This window comes from Lipotes vexillifer, unplaced genomic scaffold (assembly GCF_000442215.2).
Source record: "Lipotes vexillifer unplaced genomic scaffold, Lipotes_vexillifer_v1.1 scaffold456, whole genome shotgun sequence".
NCBI classification, from domain to species: Eukaryota; Metazoa; Chordata; class Mammalia; order Artiodactyla; family Lipotidae; genus Lipotes; species Lipotes vexillifer.
The window spans coordinates 899,632-918,042 of NW_006789438.1; the positions used below are offsets into that span (position 1 = coordinate 899,632).

General features: G+C 37.7%; 1 protein-coding gene across 2 annotated transcripts in view; it reads right to left on the reverse strand.

The window, feature by feature from the left end:
• The window catches only part of ANO3 (anoctamin 3), a 194,255-nt gene that overhangs the window by 35,904 nt on the left and 139,940 nt on the right, over positions 1 to 18,411 (reverse strand). For both annotated transcript variants that reach the window (XM_007462609.1, XM_007462608.1), the window contains 3 exons: positions 2,858 to 2,940; positions 2,301 to 2,441; positions 1,606 to 1,770 (listed from right to left, as the gene is read on the reverse strand). In XM_007462609.1, the coding sequence (XP_007462671.1) occupies positions 1,606 to 1,770; positions 2,301 to 2,441; positions 2,858 to 2,940 (389 nt within the window). The remainder of the gene's footprint in view (positions 1 to 1,605; positions 1,771 to 2,300; positions 2,442 to 2,857; positions 2,941 to 18,411) is intronic.

The following is an 18,411-nucleotide window of genomic DNA, read 5'->3' on the forward strand; positions in this document are numbered from 1 at the left end:
AAACCATAAATATAAAACTCTACAATGTCCTTGCTGTGAATGGTTCCTCCTTCAATGTGGTGACTTTGTGCAATGCACAACATATACCTCCTTATATAGGCTACCACACAAGCCTCTCAATCCTAGCACTGTCTTTTTTCAATGTTTATTGTTCACTTTATGAGTCAAAAGCATAAGTTAAAATACTGTATGGCTTATTTGGAGATACAGTAAGCAACATTCTTCTTCTGCGAATTTACCTAAACCTGAAGAAAGGAGACTCCAGTAGAAAATATTAACTATTGTCCTTGCATTAATATTTACCCATTTCTCAGTGACTATTTATTTTCTCTTAAGAACTTCTCTGATAATTTTAAAGTTAAACAGTAAATGGTTCCAGTTCCCTCCCGACTAACCATGTACCGTCAGTATCAATCCACGTTTGGAACCAAATGCATATTACCTGTTTATGTTATCAATATCATTGTTTGTGTATTGGTCAGCCCTCTATATGAATTATCTCATCATGTAAATATATAAGCACTAACACTTACTATATGCATAATCTGGGACAAGTTATTTAAGCTCTCTGAATTTCAGCTTCCTCATTTACATAATGGAGAAAATATTGACCTTGTGGTGTTGTTGGAAGAATTAAAGGAAAGATATTATTCTAAATGTGCCAATAAGTACCTCCCGTCTTCAGAAAATGGGGCCCCATCCACAGATCTTGCTGTAGAGGTAGACCTAAGCATAATATTGTCCTCTCAGCCACAGACATTTGGTTCATAAGTCACTTGGTATATGTGAAGTTGAACCAATCAGATGCTCTCTCTGAGAAACTAGCACATTGAAACACCGGATGATCTAAGTTAAATAAACTACAGAAATTGACCAACATGGTCATGAAATTTAGAGCAAATGAAAATAACAAAAGCACAGCAATGCAACAGTATACCAGACTCTGAAAGGGAGGCCATGGGTAGGCAGATAGTCTCTTCCTGATAGAATGGAGCAGATATGCAAATAGAATCATTGGAAAAAGAGATAGAAAGAAAGGAAAGGTGAAAGAGAGAGGGAAAGAAGATAGAGAGAGGGAGAGAAAAACAGGAAGAGGGAGGGAGGGAAGGAAGGAAAAAAAAACTTAGTCCCAGCGGAATAAAAATGGAGTAGCTGTCTGACTGTTTTCCATTTCACATGAGGTCTTGGAGATAACAAGGCTATACTTTCAAACAGAATTTCCTATACCTTTCCAATAAATTCTCCTCTGAGGTTGAGTTTGTTGGAATGGCTTTCTAATCCAAACAATCCCTTATCTGAATGAAAAGAGCATAGCACCATTTCTAGCACACACTAGACACTCAATGAGTGGAAGTTGTCGCTAAACAAAACTATAAACCCAAAGAGCAAGGAAGACAATACAACTATCATTGATTTTAATTTTTTAAAAATCCATCATGTAAACCACATAAATGAAATATTTTCTGTTAAGCCAAATTGTCTTTGTCAGAAATGATACTAGGTCTTATTTTGGCTGCCTGTAAATCCAATCCAAGTATAAAGGAAACACAGTCCTCTCCTTTACCCACCCCTTGTACACCTATTGAAAAATTTGTCAACACTTACAAGATTCAGTGCCATAATAATCACAAAATTGATACAGACTGCAGCAGCAGAAGTTGCAAACTGCCAGTGTTGTTTGATGAAATTCCACTTGAATGATGCAAACTGTTCCATGACAATCAGGCGATACACCACGACTGCAAACACTGCAGTGATCACCAGAGAAATCTACAATATGGGAGACCAGAGGAGACATCCACATTGTGCGTCATTAACAAAACAAAAGCAACACCATAGATCCAATACGCTGACCCCAAAAGCTAAAGAAATGTACTTTTCCAAGAAAGCATATGTAAATTTAAAATTTCCTTTAAGGAGCTAACTTTCATTAGAGTCAAAACAAATGGTATAAGATTCCGTTGTTTCAGTGGGATACGCTGTTCAAATCTCCACTTGCACATGAATGCTTGGTTTTAAAACAAAATATCTAATTTTAGGATGATCATATAATTTCCATTTTATCTTAGATGATCTTTGTTTCTCCCAAAGAGTGTTTTATTTAGGGATATGCACAAACTCCCTTTGTAATTATTCTGTGACCTGCTGTGATTTTTATTTTGTTTAATAGTATGTACGTACTACCAAGGTACTGAACAGGATAGTTTCTTACATCCTCAGGGTCACAAAATGAGTTGGTATCCTAGAACGTCTTTCTAAACCTGGAATCCCACATTCTGAGATTTATGGTTATACTTTACCATGAAGAATATTCCTGAGATAGAAACAAGAAGCCGAGTGACTTTGTCTGAGGAAGGCTGATGCGGCTCAGGTTTTCCACTGATGGGATTGACTCTCTCCATCTTATAATACTTTGCTTCAAACTGGGGACGAAGTGTTTCCTATGAGAAAAGCTAAAGTTAACTAAATATCTGTCACAAATTTTTAAAAAATCCAATATTTAATAAATTTCTGGAATTTGGCCTATTTTTATATCAAGTCTTGGCAAAGAAGCAAATTGTAAAAAATTCGATGAAAGTTATTTTAGGGTTTATTTAACCCTAAACTATATTTTAATTAGCACAGTTTTCCACTCATGCAATTTAAGGAAACGTCATAGAAGTGCTTTGAAAAAATTACACATTTTCATCATTGATCTTTACTGTCTTCATAAAATAAGAATCCTGTTAGTAAAAAAAGTCAAGTAAAAATTGAATGGTGTTTAGCTGCTTCCTGCTTGGACACTGAGGACAGTGAATGATTTTCTGTACCGTATGTTATTCCAGTTTCCTTATCTCCTGGTTCCTTAACATCTTACCTCCTCTTCTTCCCATTCAATAAGGTCCCAAGTATAGGTCAGTGTACTTCTTCTCCTTTTCCAAAACTCCAGGAAGACTGTGGCTATAAATAATAATAATATTATTATTACAATTCTTTACCTGACCATATCCCACTCTCATCATTGCCTTTCTTCTTGTATCGATGCGTTCACATCCTATTATTAAATAATTAAAATTAACTACATTTGTATTAAATTTATACAGCTGGAATGTTTTTCCCCTTACCCTCTTCTCCCTATCTGTGCAACTGCTATCAGCATATGCACTCCTGATGGACAGTGATTTTTTTAATATAAATTTATTTATTTATTTATTTTTGCTGCATGGGGTCTTCGTTGCTGCACGCGGGCTTTCTCTAGTTGTGGCGAGCAGGGGCTATTCTTCGTTGCCGGGCGTGTGCTTCTCATTGCGGCGGCTTCTCTTGTTGTGGAGCACAGGCCCTAGAGCGTGGGCTTCAGTAGTTGTGGCACACGGGCTCAGTAGTTGTGGCTCGTGGGCTCTAGAGCTCAGGCTCAGTAGTTGTGGCACATGGGCTTAGCTTCTCCATGGCATGTGGGATCTTCCCAGACCAGGGCTCGAAACCGTGTCCCCTGCATTGTCAGGTGGATTATTAACCACTGTGCCACCAGGGAAGTCCAAGAGTGATTCTTTTTATTGGAATAAATAAGCAGAGATTTTTGTTACAGTAGCATGATCTTGATCTTGTGAAGCTGGGTTGGAGATGAAGCTGGAGATAAGAGGCCTTCAGTGGAAAAAGGAACTTTGTTGTCAGGGGAAAGCAGGGCTTCATGTGCATCAGTGGAGGTAGAGAGTATTTTGGAAAATCTGAAGATGATACCCCATAATTCTGCTCCTTAGCAACTATGCATTGTATTTATTTTTTCACTCCTACCTTTCTAACTATAATGACATACTTTTCTCAACGTTACAAAAATTTCAAAGATGCACATGCTGCATCCATCCCTTGTACTTCCATTTCTCATGTCAATTTCCAGTGGCTTTCCTCTGTGATCTAAAGTCAGTGGCACAGAGTAACAGAATCATAGGGTCAAACATGTAAGAGAGGTAAGACTCTGTATGTAGTCTGTTCCAAGTTATTTTAAATTCACAGAAAACAAGGCCCAGAGTCACTGACATACATCACTGACCTTGTCCAGAAATCTGCCAAAGCATCCACAACACTTTATTACACTTTTTTCTATGCTTGCTTTTCCCAAACTTGAAGGTAAGTTTCTTGAGGCCCTTTTTTCCTTAGCGTTTTTAGTACTTGGCACACTGAAAATGCTCAAGAAAAATTTGTTAAATTGAACTGAATTACTGAATCGAATTCAGTGACTGTGACTAACTCCTGGAGGAGTGTTTTTTGTATTATTCTAGAGGTTTTCAAATTATGCTCTGTGGAATTTCACTAAAGACATTGGAAGAAAGAGAGAATCCCCTTCTTTTTTAATATATATATTGAGCAAAATCATGTTCAATTTTATTTGGAAAAATAATTATTGTTTAAAAAGTTTTAAAAACTATTTCACTGTACTTCCAGGTGGGGGAGTGGCTAACGAGAGGGGCAACACGGGCAAGCGGTCAATTCCCAACACAAATGAAGTTAAGTATGTCTGAATATGGAGCCCAAAAAAGAATTCCAAGTATTGTTTTCATCAGAAGAGATAAAAATTTAAAGCTTTCTCAAAAGGAGACCCAGCTGAAACGAGAGTATATCAGAGCAACCTCTCTGCCATAGCCAATCTGTACAACACCCAAGAACTACGAAAGAATCCCCCATTCCCTAGATTTGTTTTCAGCAACATCTGCAAGTGTAATGTGCTTTCCCCACATGGTATTGCAACATCACCTACATGAGTTAGAAATAGAAACCTCACTAAACACGTTCTACAATTAATAGAAGGACCATGAGTGTGGGACATTGTAAATTTCCCTGCCTAGGGTAAGTTACTGATTTTCTGGTTAACGCCTCACAGCAATACAATTAGTTGACTTTTTTGCATGAGTATCTAGTAGACTATTGATTAGTAGACTACTCAATATAAAGAGCCTGTACATATGTGTGAAACAGCAGATTTTGAATATTTGGGCTGAACTGTACTTGACACAGTCTCAGCTGGTTAGTTGTAGAACCGGCTAGTCAAGACCTACTTGTATTGTTAAATTTCCTCTTTGTCTAAGGACATGGAATCTCTCTCTAACTTTACTTCCAATTTCCCTCTCCTTCTTCTCTCTCTCTAAAAACACTAAGTAAGAAATAAAATAACAAGCATCTGAGTTCTAAGAACATGAGAAAGCCAGCATCTGAACTATAATCACTGAAAATCTTCACCAATTTCTGAAATCAGACTTCATTTTTTTTTCCCCTAAGCTATTTCATTTAGAAAGAAGCTACACATAAATAGCACCATGCTATATTAAAATAGGAGAACTCTCACTACAGTCTTGACCAGAGCAGACTCTTAAATTTGATGTAATGTGTCTCTCTAAGCTAACTCTTCCTGTCAGTATGGTGTTGGCATTTGTACATTAAATACGCATTCAGTAGCATTTGTTCACATTAACATGGATACTCTCAATTGAACTGCTAAAAAAATTAGGTGTCTGCACAAATAAGCTGTCAGCTTTTTGCCATGTATTTTTTTATAAATACAATGTAATCTTTTTAAAGTTCTGGATCGATTTTTCTCAGGACTTTTCCTCATCTTACCATTCAACTATTTGATATACTTTCTTTACTTAACTCTGTTGAACATTTTCTGATTATAAATGTAACACCAACAAAAATAACTGGAACAACTCCTGTATTATTCACTTCTGAAATACAGGAGTCTAGGAGGGCCTGCCATTTACTAGGCTTTCAATAAATGCACGCTGAATGAGTGAATTAAACTGTAAAGAACAGAAGTCACCTACAATTCCACCATTCATAAATAGTCACTATTGCAATTTAGGTAATCCCATCCAAAGTATTTTTCTTAAGAAGTATACTTAGGACTGATATACCTCTGATACTCAGAGATATAGCCATATAGGCTGTTCATTTATGACAGAAAAAAGAAAAAACTGATTCATAACTGAACGCTCTAAAGGTGTCATACTCCTCACAGGCTGGCCCTTCTTCCCTAGGAAACCTTTACCAGGATGAAGTATACATAGAGTTAACCCCTGGAACAGCACTGGCCTCCAGGAAACTGCTCCAGAACTAAAGTCTATATCCATTCTGATTGGCCATACAGAGCCTTAAAAACTCTTACATATTTGCTCACTTTATAAGCATCCTCCTAGAACTGGATACTCAGAACTGTACTTAGCACCATAGATGAATGGTGACAACAACAATATAAGAAATTACTAACTTACTTTTATAATAAATACAATTTATCTTCTTGATCAAGTTATAATGACCCTCTAAAGACCATCTAGGAATGGCAATGTGGTGCTGGAGAAAGAGCATTGCATGGGGTACAAATGTTCTGGGTTTGAGAGTTGCCTATATTCTTTTCTAATTGTGTGACCTTGGACAAATGACTAAACAATGATAAGCCTTTGTTTTCACAACTTAAAAACAAGGATAGAAAAATTGTCTTTATGGCAGTGTTGTACAAATTAACTGAGGTATAATTTGTAAGTGGTCTAACTAAGCTTAATTCATTTTAAGAGTATAATAAATTATGGTAACCCATTTTTTTCAACATTCTGTTTGTTGTTATACATAGGGAACTTTGTAGACAAAGTTCTTGGCTTACATTGTATAAAGATACTGTATATTTTTCTGCATGAAATATGGGCTATTGTCAATTATTTATATTTTGATTGTTTCACTTTTATAAAAATTCAGTCATAATTGTCATAACACTTTCCATCTTTTTGCTGGTGACACAGCAAACAGCTTATATTGTCCTTTTTCTTCTTTTGTATTTAAGATGGTAAAGCTGCTTCTAGAGTAAATAATTCAATTCGAAATTATTTTTTGAGAGCACGATGCCTGTCTATTCTTAGAGCATACAAAAAATGAAAATGAGTTGCATCATAGGCCCAAAGAGGAAGAAGAGAACTAGTATTTACTGAGCACTTTCAAGATCCCAGACTTTGTGCTAGATGTCTTTAATTGACTCCTATTATTTCCACAACAACCCAGGTGAGATAAAGATTATTAGTCTCCTTCAGTAGAGAATCAAATTGAAACTCTTGGAGGTTAAGTTACCTGAGGAAGTCCCTTGGCTGAAATTCACACCCAGATCCAAACACTGACCTTTCTCTATGCCAAAGGAAGAATTATTTTTAAACATGGTTTGGGAGAGAACTTTTTGAGCTACATAATTTGCAACATCCTTCTGGGAAGAAATTAGCATTATAGACAAAAGGTTTAAGCAAATTTGTAATAGACCTAAATGAGACTGAGAACTTCTGGGAGGTTAGCTGCTCAAACATCAAGCGGTCCATCAATCAGAAGTCTACAGTCTTTGGGGGGACTTTCAAAATGGCAGAGGAGTAAGACATGGAGATCACCTTCCTCCCCACAAATACATCAAAAATACCTCTACATGTGGAACAACTCCTAGAGAACACCTACTGAACGCTGGCAGAAGACCTCAGACCTCCCAAAAGGCAAGAAACTCCCCACGTACCTGGGTAGGGCAAAACAAAAAAGGAAAAACAGAGACAAAAGAATAGGGATGGGACCTGCACCTCTGGGAGGGAGCTGTGAAGGAGGAAAAGTTTCGACACACTAGAAGCCCCTTCACTGGCGGAGATGGTGGGTGGCGGGGGGGGAGCTTCGGAGCCACGGAGGAGAGCCCAGCAACGGGGGCGCGGAGGGCAAAGCGGAGAGAGTCCCGCACAGAGGATCGGTGCCGACCAGCACTCACCAGCCCGAGAGGCTTGTCTGCTCACCTGCTCGGGGCTGGGAGCTGAGGCTCAGTCTTTAGAGGTCAGATCCCAGGGAGAGGACTGGGGTTGGCTGCATGAACACAGCCTGGTGGGGGCTAGTGTGCCACAGCTAGCCGGGAAGGAGTCCGGGGAAAAGTCTGGAACTGCCTAAACGGCAAGAGACCATTGTTTTGGGGTGCGCGAGGAGAGGGGATTCCTCTCCAGTGTGCCCACAGAAGGCAGAGCACTGCCTAAATGAGCTCTGGAGACAGGCACAAGCCGCGGCTATCAGACTGGACCCCAGAGACAGGCATGAAACGTTAATGCTGCTGCTACAGCCACCAAGAATCCTGTGTGCAAGCAAGGGCACTATCCACACATCCCCCTGCAGGAGCCTGTGCAGCCCGCGACTGCCAGGGTCCCATGACCAGGAACAAGTTCCCTGGGAGAACACACAGTGCACTTCAGGCTGTTGCAACGTCACATAGGCATCTGCGACCTCAGGCACACCTGGCATTCCAATTATAACTACCGTACCCCTCCCTCCCCCCAGCCTGAATGAGCAAGAGCCCCTTAATCAGCTGCTGCTTTAACCCTATTCTGTCTGGGTGGGAAAGGAAGCCTGAGGGCAACCTACATGCAAAGAGGGGCTGAAACAAAAGCTGAACCTCAGGAGCTGCACGAACAAAGAAGAGAAAGGGAAATTTCTCTGTGCAGCCTCAGAAGCAGCCAATTAAATCCCCACAATCAACTTGATGTACCCTGCATCTGTGAAGAGACAACGAATCATCGCAAAATTGAGGTGGTGGACTTTGGGAGCAACTGTAGATGTGGGGTTTGCTGTCTGCAACCGATTTGTTTCTGATTTTTATGTTTATCTTAGTTTAGTTTTTAGGGCTTGTTATCATTGGTGGATTTGTTTATTGGCTTTGTTGCTCTCTTCTTTTGTCTTTTATTATTATTTTTGTTTTTATTTTAATAATTTTTAAATTTTTTTTTATTATTTTATTTATTTTTTATTTTATTATTTTTTAAATTATTTTTTCCTTCGTTTTTTCTCCCTTTTCTTCCGAGCCGCATGGCTGATGGGGTCTAAGTGCTCCAGCCTGGTGTCAGGCCTGAGCCTCTGAGGTGGGAGAGCTGAGTTCAGGACGTTGGGCCACCAGAGACTTCCTGGCCCAACATACTATCAATCAGCGAGAGCTCTCCCAGAGATCTCCATATCAACGTGAAGACCCAGCTCCACGCAATGGCCATCAAGCTCCAGTGCTGGATGCCCCATGCCAAACAACTAATAAGACAGGAACACAACCCCACCCATTAGCAGATAGGCTGCCTAAAATCATACTAAGTTCACAGACACCCCAAAACAAATAACCAGACGTGGCCCTGCCCACCAGAAAGACAAGATCCAGCTGCACCCACCAGAACAGAGGCACCAGTCCCCTCTACCAGGAAGCCTAAACAAGCCACTGAACCAACCTCACCCACTGGGGGCAGATACAAAAAACAATGGGAACTATGAACCTGCAGCCTGCAAAAAGAAGACCCCAAGCACAGTAAGTTAAATAAAATGAGAAGACAGAGAAATATGCAGCAGGTGAAGAAGCAAGGTAAAAACCCACCAGACCAAACAAATGAAGAGGAAATAGGCAGTCTACCTAAAAAGAATTCAGAATAATGATAGTAAAGATGATCCAAAATCTTGGAAATAGAATAGAGAAAACACAAGAAACGTTTAACAAGGACCTAGAAGAACTAAAGAGCAAACAAACAATGATGAACAACACAAAAAATGAAATTAAAATACACTAGAAGGAATCAATAGCAGAATAATTGAGGCAGAAGAATGGATAAGTGACCTAGAAGATAAAATAGTGGAAATAATTACCGCACAGCAGAATAAAGAAAAAAGAATGAAAAGAATTGAGGACAGTCTCAGAGACCTCTGGGACAACATTAAACACACCAACAATCAAAGTATAGGGGTCCCAGAGGAAGAAGAGAAAAAGAAAGCGTCTGAGAAAATATTTGAAGGATTATAGTTGAAAACTGCCCTAACACGGGAAAGAAAATAGTCAATCAAGTCCAGGAAGTGCAGAGAGTCCCATACAGGATAAACCCAAGGAGAAACATGTCAAGACACGTATTAATCAAACTATCAAAAATTATATACAAAGAAAAAAATATTAAAAGCAGCAAGGGAAAAGCAACAAATAACATACAAGGGAATCCCCATAAGGTTAACAGCTGATCTTTCAGCAGAAACTCTGCAACCCAGAAGGGAGTGGCAGGACATATTTAAAGTGATGAAAGGGAAAAACCTACAACCTACTCTACCCAGCAAGTATGTCATTCAGATTTAATGGAGAAACTAAAACCTATACAGACAAGCAAAAGTTAAGAGAATTCACCAAACCAGTTTTACAACAAATGCTAAAGGAACTTCTCTAGGCAGTATACACAAGAGAAGGGAAAGACTTACAAAAACAAATGGAAAACAATTAAGAAAATGGTAATAGGAACATACACATCAATAATTACCTTAAATGTAAATGGATTAAATGTTCCAACCATTAAGACATAGACTGGCTGAATAGATACAAAAACAAGACCCATATATATGCTGTCTACAAGAGACACACTTCAGACATAGGGACACATACAGACTGAAAGTGAAGAGATGGGAAAAGATATTGAATGCAAATGGAAATCAAAAGAAAGCTGAAGTAGCAATTCTCATATCAGACAAAATAGACTTTAAAATAAAGACTATTACAAGAGACAAATTAGGACACTACATAATGATCAAGGGATCAATCCAAGAAGACTTAACAATTGTAAATATTTATGCACCCAACATAGGAGCACCTCAATATATAAGGCAAATGCTAATAACCGTAAAAAGGGAAATCGACAGTAACACAATCATAGTAGGGGACTTTAACACCCCACTTTCACCAATGGACAGATCACCCAAAATTAAAATAAATAAGGAAACACAAGCTTTAAATGACATATTAGACAAGATGGACTTAATGGATATTTATAAGACATTCCACCCAAAAATGAAAGAATACACATTCTTCTCAAGTCTAATGGAACATTCTTCAGAATACATCATATCTTGGGTCACAAATCAAGCCTTGGTAACTTTAAGAAAATTGAAATTATGTCAAGTACCTTTCCCGACCACAACGCTATACGACTAGATATCAATTACAGGAAAAGATCTGTAAAAGATACAAACACGTGGAGCCTAAACAATATGCCACTAAATAACCAAGAGATCAGTGAAGAAATCAAAGAGGAAATCAAAAAATACCTAGAAAAAAATGACAATGTAAACACAATGACCCAACACCAACGGGGTGCAGCAAAAGCAGTTCTAAGAGGGAAGTTTATAGCAATACAATCCTACCTCAAGAAACAAGAAAAATCTCAAATAAATAACCTAACCTCACACCTAAAGCAATTAGAGAAAGAAGAACCAAAAAACCCCAAAGTTAGCAGAAGGAAAGAAATCATAAAGATCAGATCAGAAATAAATGAAAAAGAAATGAAGGAAACCATAGCAAAGATCAATAAAACTAACAGCTGGTTCTTTGAGAAGATAAACAAATTGATAAACCATGAGCCAGACTCATCAAGAAAAAAAGGGAGAAGACTCAAATCAACAGTTAGAAATGAAAAAGGAGCAGAAACAACTGACACTGCAGAAACATGAAGGATCATGAGAGATTACTACAAGTAACTATATGCCAATAAAATGGACAACCTGGAAAAGATGGACAAATTCTTAGAAAAGCACAACCTTCTGAGACTGAAACAGGAAGATATAGAAAACATAAAAAGACCAATCACAAGCACTGCAATTGAAACTGTGTTGAAAAATCTTCCAGCAAACAAAAGCTCAGGACCAGATGGCTTCACAGGAGAATTCTATTAAACATTCAGAAAAGAGCTAACACCTATCCTTCTCAAACTCTTCCAACGTATAGTAGAGGAAGGAACACTCCCAAATTCATTCTATAAAGCCACCATCACCCTGATAACAAAACCAGACAAAGAAGTCACAAAAAATGAAAACTACAGGCCAATATCACTGATGAACATAGATGCAAAAATCCTCAACAAAATGTTAGCAAACAGAATCCAACAGCACATTAAAAGGATCATACACCATGATCAAGTGGGGTTTATTCCAGGAATGCAAGGATTCTTCAATATACGCAAATCTATCAATGTGATTAACCATATTAACAAATTGAAGGAGAAAAACCATATGATCATCTCAATAGATGCAGAGAAAGCTTCTGACAAAATTCAACACCCATTTATGATAAAAACCCTGCAGAAAGTAGGTGTAGAGGGAACTTTCCTCAATATAATAAAGGCCGTATATGACAAGCCCACAGCCAACATCATCCTCAATGGCGAAAAACTGAAAGCATTTCCACTAAGGTCAGGAACAAGACAAGGTTGCCCACTCTCACCACTCTTATTCAACATAGTTTTGGAAGTTTTAGCCACAGCAATCAGAGAAGAAAAGGAAATAAAAGGAATCCAAATCGGAAAAGAAGAAGTAAAGCTGTCACTGTTTGCAGATGACATGATACTATACATAGAGAATCCTAAAGATGCTACCAGAAAACTACTAGAGCTAATCAATGAATTTGGTAAAGTAGCAGGATACAAAATTAATGCACAGAAATCTCTGGCATTCCTATATACTAACGATGAAAAATCTGAAAGTGAAATCAAGAAAACACTCCCATTTACCATTGCAACAAAAAGAATAAAATATCTAGGAATAAACCTACCTAAGGAGACAAAAGACCTGTATGCAGAAAATTATAAGACACTGATGAAAGAAATTAAAGATGATACAAACAGATGGAGAGATATACCATGTTCTTGGATTGGAAGAATCAACATTGTGAAAATGACTCTACTTCCCAAAGCAATCTATAGATTCAATGCAATCCCTATCAAACTACCACTGGCATTTTTCACAGAACTAGAACAAAAAATTTCACAATTTGTATGGAAACACAAAAGACCCCGAATAGCCAAAGCAATCTTGAGAACAAAAAATGGAGCTGGAGGAATCAGGCTGCCTGACTTCAGACTATACTACAAAGCTACAGTAATCAAGACAGTATGGTACTGGCACAAAAACAGAAATATAGATCAATGGAACAGGATAGAAATCCCAGAGATAAACCTACACACATATGGTACCTTATCTTTGATAAAGAGGCAAGAATATACAATGGAGGAAAGACAGCCTCTTCAATAAGTGGTACTGGGAAAACTGGACAGCTACATGTAAAAGAATGAAATTAGAACACTCCCTAACACCATACACAAATATAATCTCAAAATGGATTAAAGACCTAAATGTATGGCCAGACACTATCAAACTCTTAGCGGAAACATGGGCAGAACACTCTGTGACATAAATAACAGCAAGATCCTTTTTGACTCACCTCCTAGAGAAATGGAAATAAAAAGAAAAATAAATGAGACCTAATGAAACTTCAAAGCTTTTGCACAGTAAAGGAAACCATAAAGAAGATGAAAAGGAAACCTTCAGAATGGGAGAAAATATTTGCAAATAAGCAACTGACAAAGGATTAATCTCCAAAATTTACAAGCAGCTCATGCAGCCTAATGTCAAATAAACAAACAACCCCAGTCCAAAAATGGGCAGAAGACCTAAACAGATATTTCTCCAAAGAAGATATACAGATTGCCAACAAACACATGAAAGGATGCTCAACATCACTAATCATTAAAGAAATGCAAATCAAAACTGCAATGAGGTATCACCTCACACCAGTCAGAATGGCCATTATCAAAAAATCTATAAACAGTAAATGCTGGAGAGGGTGTGGAGAAAAGGGAACCTTCTTGCACTGTTGGTGGGAATGTGAATTGATACAGCCACTATGGAGAACAGTATGGAGGTTCCTTAAAAAACTAAAAATAGAACTACCATATGACCCAGCAATCCCACTACTGGGCATATACCCTGAGAAAACCATAATTCAAAAAGAGTCATGTAGTTCCTTAAAAAAACTAAAAAAGAACTACCATATGACCCAGCAATCCCACTACTGGGCACATACCCTGAGAAAACCATAATTCAAAAGAGTCATATACCACTATGTTCATTGCAGCTCTATTTACAATAGCCAGGACATGGAAGCAACCTAAGTGCCCATCGACAGATGAATGGCTAAAGAAGATGTGGCACATATATACAATGGAATATTACTCAGCCATAAAAAGAAACGAAATTCAGTTATTTGTAGGGAGGTGGATGGACCTTGATTCTGTCATGCAGAGTGAAGTAAGTCAGAAAGAGAAAAACAAATACCGTATGCAAACACATGTATATGGAATCTAAAAAAAAAAAAAAAAAGGTTCTGAGGAATCTAGGGGAAGAACAAGAACAAAGACACAGATATAGAGAATGGACTAGAGGACATGGGGAGGGCGAAGGGTAAGCTGGGATGAAGTGAGAGAGGAACATTGGCATATATACACTATCAAATGTAAAATAGATACCTAGTGGGAAGCAGCCACATAGCACAGGGAGATCAGCTCGGTGCTTTGTGACCACCTAGAGGGGTGGGATAGGGAGAGTGGGAGGGAGACACAAGAGGGAGGGGATATGGGGATATATGTAAACGTATAGCTGATTCACTTTGTTATACAGCAGAAACTAACACAACATCGTAAAGCAATTATACTCCAATAAAGATGTTAAAAAAAAAGTCTACAGTCGTTTGATCTGACCCATTTTTGTTTTGTTTGGAGTCTAAAAATTATTACTAACCATTCTCTTTTCTTACATGTGTCTACCAAGACCGAAATCTTTGCATTGGTCTTTTAGAGAACTTTCATTTGCAGTAAAACTCTAATAAAATATTGACACATGCTTATAACTTAATTGTCTGAAAAGACTATTTTTTTCCTTTATTAGACGACTATATCTGAATATGTGAAGATGGACATGCAGAGGTAAGCATGATGCTTCTTGGTCCACAATTCAAGCAAATACTCAGTTAGTCCCAGGATAATTAAATTGCTTATATTTACAATTTTGATGTGTCTAAAAGCTTCCTCTAGACATAGCCAGAATCTGTGACTTTTCCAAATATTGGGTGCTGGAGTGGCCGAGTGTTTTTGACAGTTGACTAATGGAATGTTGAGTCAGGGATACATTTAGTTTGGGCTTAGTGAGATATGTTTATGTGATTTGCAGGCACTTTCAAGTGTTGTTCAGTTATTGCTAATTATCCTAATGTAGCAATGGATTCTGAGGAAACTCCTCCAGTTCACATGCTGACTCTTTCAGGTGCCAGGCCAGGGGATATATGATGAGATGCACATGTTCTATGGTATCCAGCTCTGATAACGAAAGAGAAATAAGGTCTGAAATACATGGAGCCAGAAACGACTTTATGGAAATTATTTCACAAACTTCAAGTCATATATGAAACACGCTAGAGAGTTCCCCAAAGTTCCAACAATATTAAAAATGCACATGGCTTTATCAATAATAAATTATGAAGCAGAAGTAAGATTTTCAAAACTGCCAATAATAATAAAAAATTTTCAATTAACTGTGCTAGAGGAAGAGGAAAGACTGAATTAGTTCTCTATTCTTTCTGTGAAATACTTTTTTAAACATCATATGCAGAGATAATAAAAAATATGGATAAAAGTGTAAGAGAAAAAGCACTACAGAGATGTGTCAGGCATCTAGTGATTAAAATACTGTTATTTTTCTGGATTTTGATTTTATGTAGTATTTTAAGCTTTCTAAAGTTTGTAAATTTTTGATTGTTCCATTTACTTTCGTATCTCTTTTTATATTCATAATTTTGTATCCTTTTCTTAAAGAGAGATTCCAAAATTGTGTATTTCCTTCCAATGAATAGCTATCGTGCATCAGACACATATGTGTCAGACATCCTACTAAATGTTTTTCACATATTTACTCATGAAATCCTCACAACAGCTCCATGTGCAAGAAATGATTATACTGTACTGGTTTAAACTTTAAACTTTGAAGTATTCATTCAAAGAGGGGATTTACAACAACCCTAGGTGTTTTTTTATAAGGATTTTCTTTTTCAATGTTTGAACTTAATTGTTATTGAGAAATGATAAAAACTAACTTTCTTAAGTTAATATAATTATATTGTTTATAAAGAAAAGAAAAAATGCTTGGCCACATGATTTTTATACGTTAATACTACATCAATTAAAAATGTATTACGGAAAAGGCATTTCACCCCCTTTTGATCAGCCAATCGTTAAAAAGTTCTTCAACCTTGTATAAAATGCATTCATACTCCTTGAAAGTCTTTTTCTGTAAAAGAAGGATACTGGAATTTTAATGTAGATTACAATAAATGTTTTGATTGCAAATGCCATTAAAAATCAAATAAGGATTCTCTCCTGATACAACACAAAAATGTCTTCCCTTTTCTGTAGCTAAGAGCTTCTAGAACTGTCAGCTTAGTTAAACTTAATGTGTTTTCATTGTCCTCTACAAAATGTTTATGTTGTTTATAGTCCTCTAAATGGATGAGAAAACCACTTATTGTTATTTTCTGCCCATGAACTTGATGCCAAAATCCCCTTCAGGTCATGAATGCGTTTGATTTTTCTTCTGCCCCTGCTTTTGAGCCAAGGAACCAATCTAGATTCTTCTTCAGAGTGTACAGACCTATAGCCTAGGCATCTCCTTCTCTCCTCACTCTGACCCTCTCCAAGTCATGGCTCAGTGCTGAGAGCACTCAGCAAATAAACTCTGTTGCTACAAGGTTATTACTTAGTTATTCTAACTTTTCGAACCAGAAAAAAAAAATTAGAAATAACAGGATTATCTAATTACGCACCTTGATTTTTTTTTTTTTAGAAAGGGTTAATAAATCACTTGGATCTTTTCCTAAAGGTGGCAAAATAAGTTATAATATTATCAATCTTCCAGTTTTGCCATTTTATTATATTTAAACATAGTTGTAACTTCATTTAATTAAGTTCATATCAAAATAGATTACATAGTTGATAAACTGGGCAATAGCGATCTAATGAGGTTAGACTCTGTAATGAAATCAGAGTTCTAAAAGATGCAAACTTGTATAACAGAATACTCCATCATGCAGGAATGAATCAGTTGTGTGGTACTTCCACACAATGGAATATCATGTACTTGTTAAAGAGAGCAATATTATTTCCCAGCAGTCAGCTACTGCAGGGTTGGAAAATTGTTTTAGGTGCCAGCAATAAGAGGCTTCCCTTCAGAACTCGTCTATCAGCAGGAGTCTAGAGGGAGCCCAGAACTCTCCATCTTGGCAAGATGCCCCCATCCCCATATCCTACACATACACCTTTCCCTCTGTCATCACTCACAAGTGGGTCCCTCAGGACTAATTCATTCTGCCCCTTAACTGTGTACATATCAGTTACTTCAAGAAGACCAGAATTTCCAGATCATTCTTTACTCAGATTTTAATCCTCTAGTTCTAGGGAAATGGGAATTGTCTTTGTGATCCTCTCCCACTCCTTCCCAACTATTTGAGATGCTTTCATCTAGGCCCTCTTATTCAAAGTCATTAATAGCAAAGTCTTTAATGTTCCCTCACCTCCTTGCTTAACTGAAACCTGGGACACTCCTGAAACCTCACTTTCTATGTGGCAATCTCAGGTGATGGCTATTTGTGTCGAAGATGAGGTAGTGAATTTCTTGTCCTCATTGCTGCTTCAAGGCTTTTTCTCTCCCTTCTCCTTAAAGAGTCACAGATTTGAGTCTCATATTATCAATCCATACTTCCTACTGTCTCTCTTTGTGGAAGTCATTTACCACTCCTTTGGAACACTTCCTCAAATTCTCTAAAAGTTTTTCAACTCTTGGCTAAGGGTAACTCTTATCAACATGACTCCCAAAATAAAATTTTGAAATTACAACATACACAGATAATATTTCTAGTATCTTGGCTTCTCAGTTCTTTGATGTTTATCTTCAGAGCTGTTTCCTCCTACTCTACCTTATGCTTGGTCCTCCCATGGCATCATTTTGATCGACTCCAAACCCTCCATAATCTCCAATTATCACCTCCATCCTTGTAGCTCACTCCCTATAAACTCCAATTCCAGTAATCCCTTGGCCCAGATGTTTTCAATCCATTAACTTTTGACCCAGATTTTCAATCCATTCTCTCCAGCACATTTTCACTGTCCTTTCCTACCCTTGTGCCCTCACTTTCTTCTCTGTGTATCCTATTGATCAATCATTATACAGACTCACTTGCATATACCCTCAACTCTCTAGCTCTTCGAGGCTTCGATTAATGAAGTCACATTATTGTCACTGATGGATCTGAAACCAAAACCGGAATGTAGCTTGGGACCATGCCTCAGGTAAAACCGAAACATTGTTCTGGAACCAAAATGGTGTCATAGGATTTGTAAAATAAGATACCATTTTGGATCCAGAACAATATTTCAGTTTTATCTGAGGCATGGTGCCAAGCTACATTCTGGTTCTGTTTTCAGATCCATCAGAGACAATAATGTGACTTCATGTTCTGGAAACTCCACTGGTGAGTGGTTCCACCATTTCAGGCAAAGAGGCAGT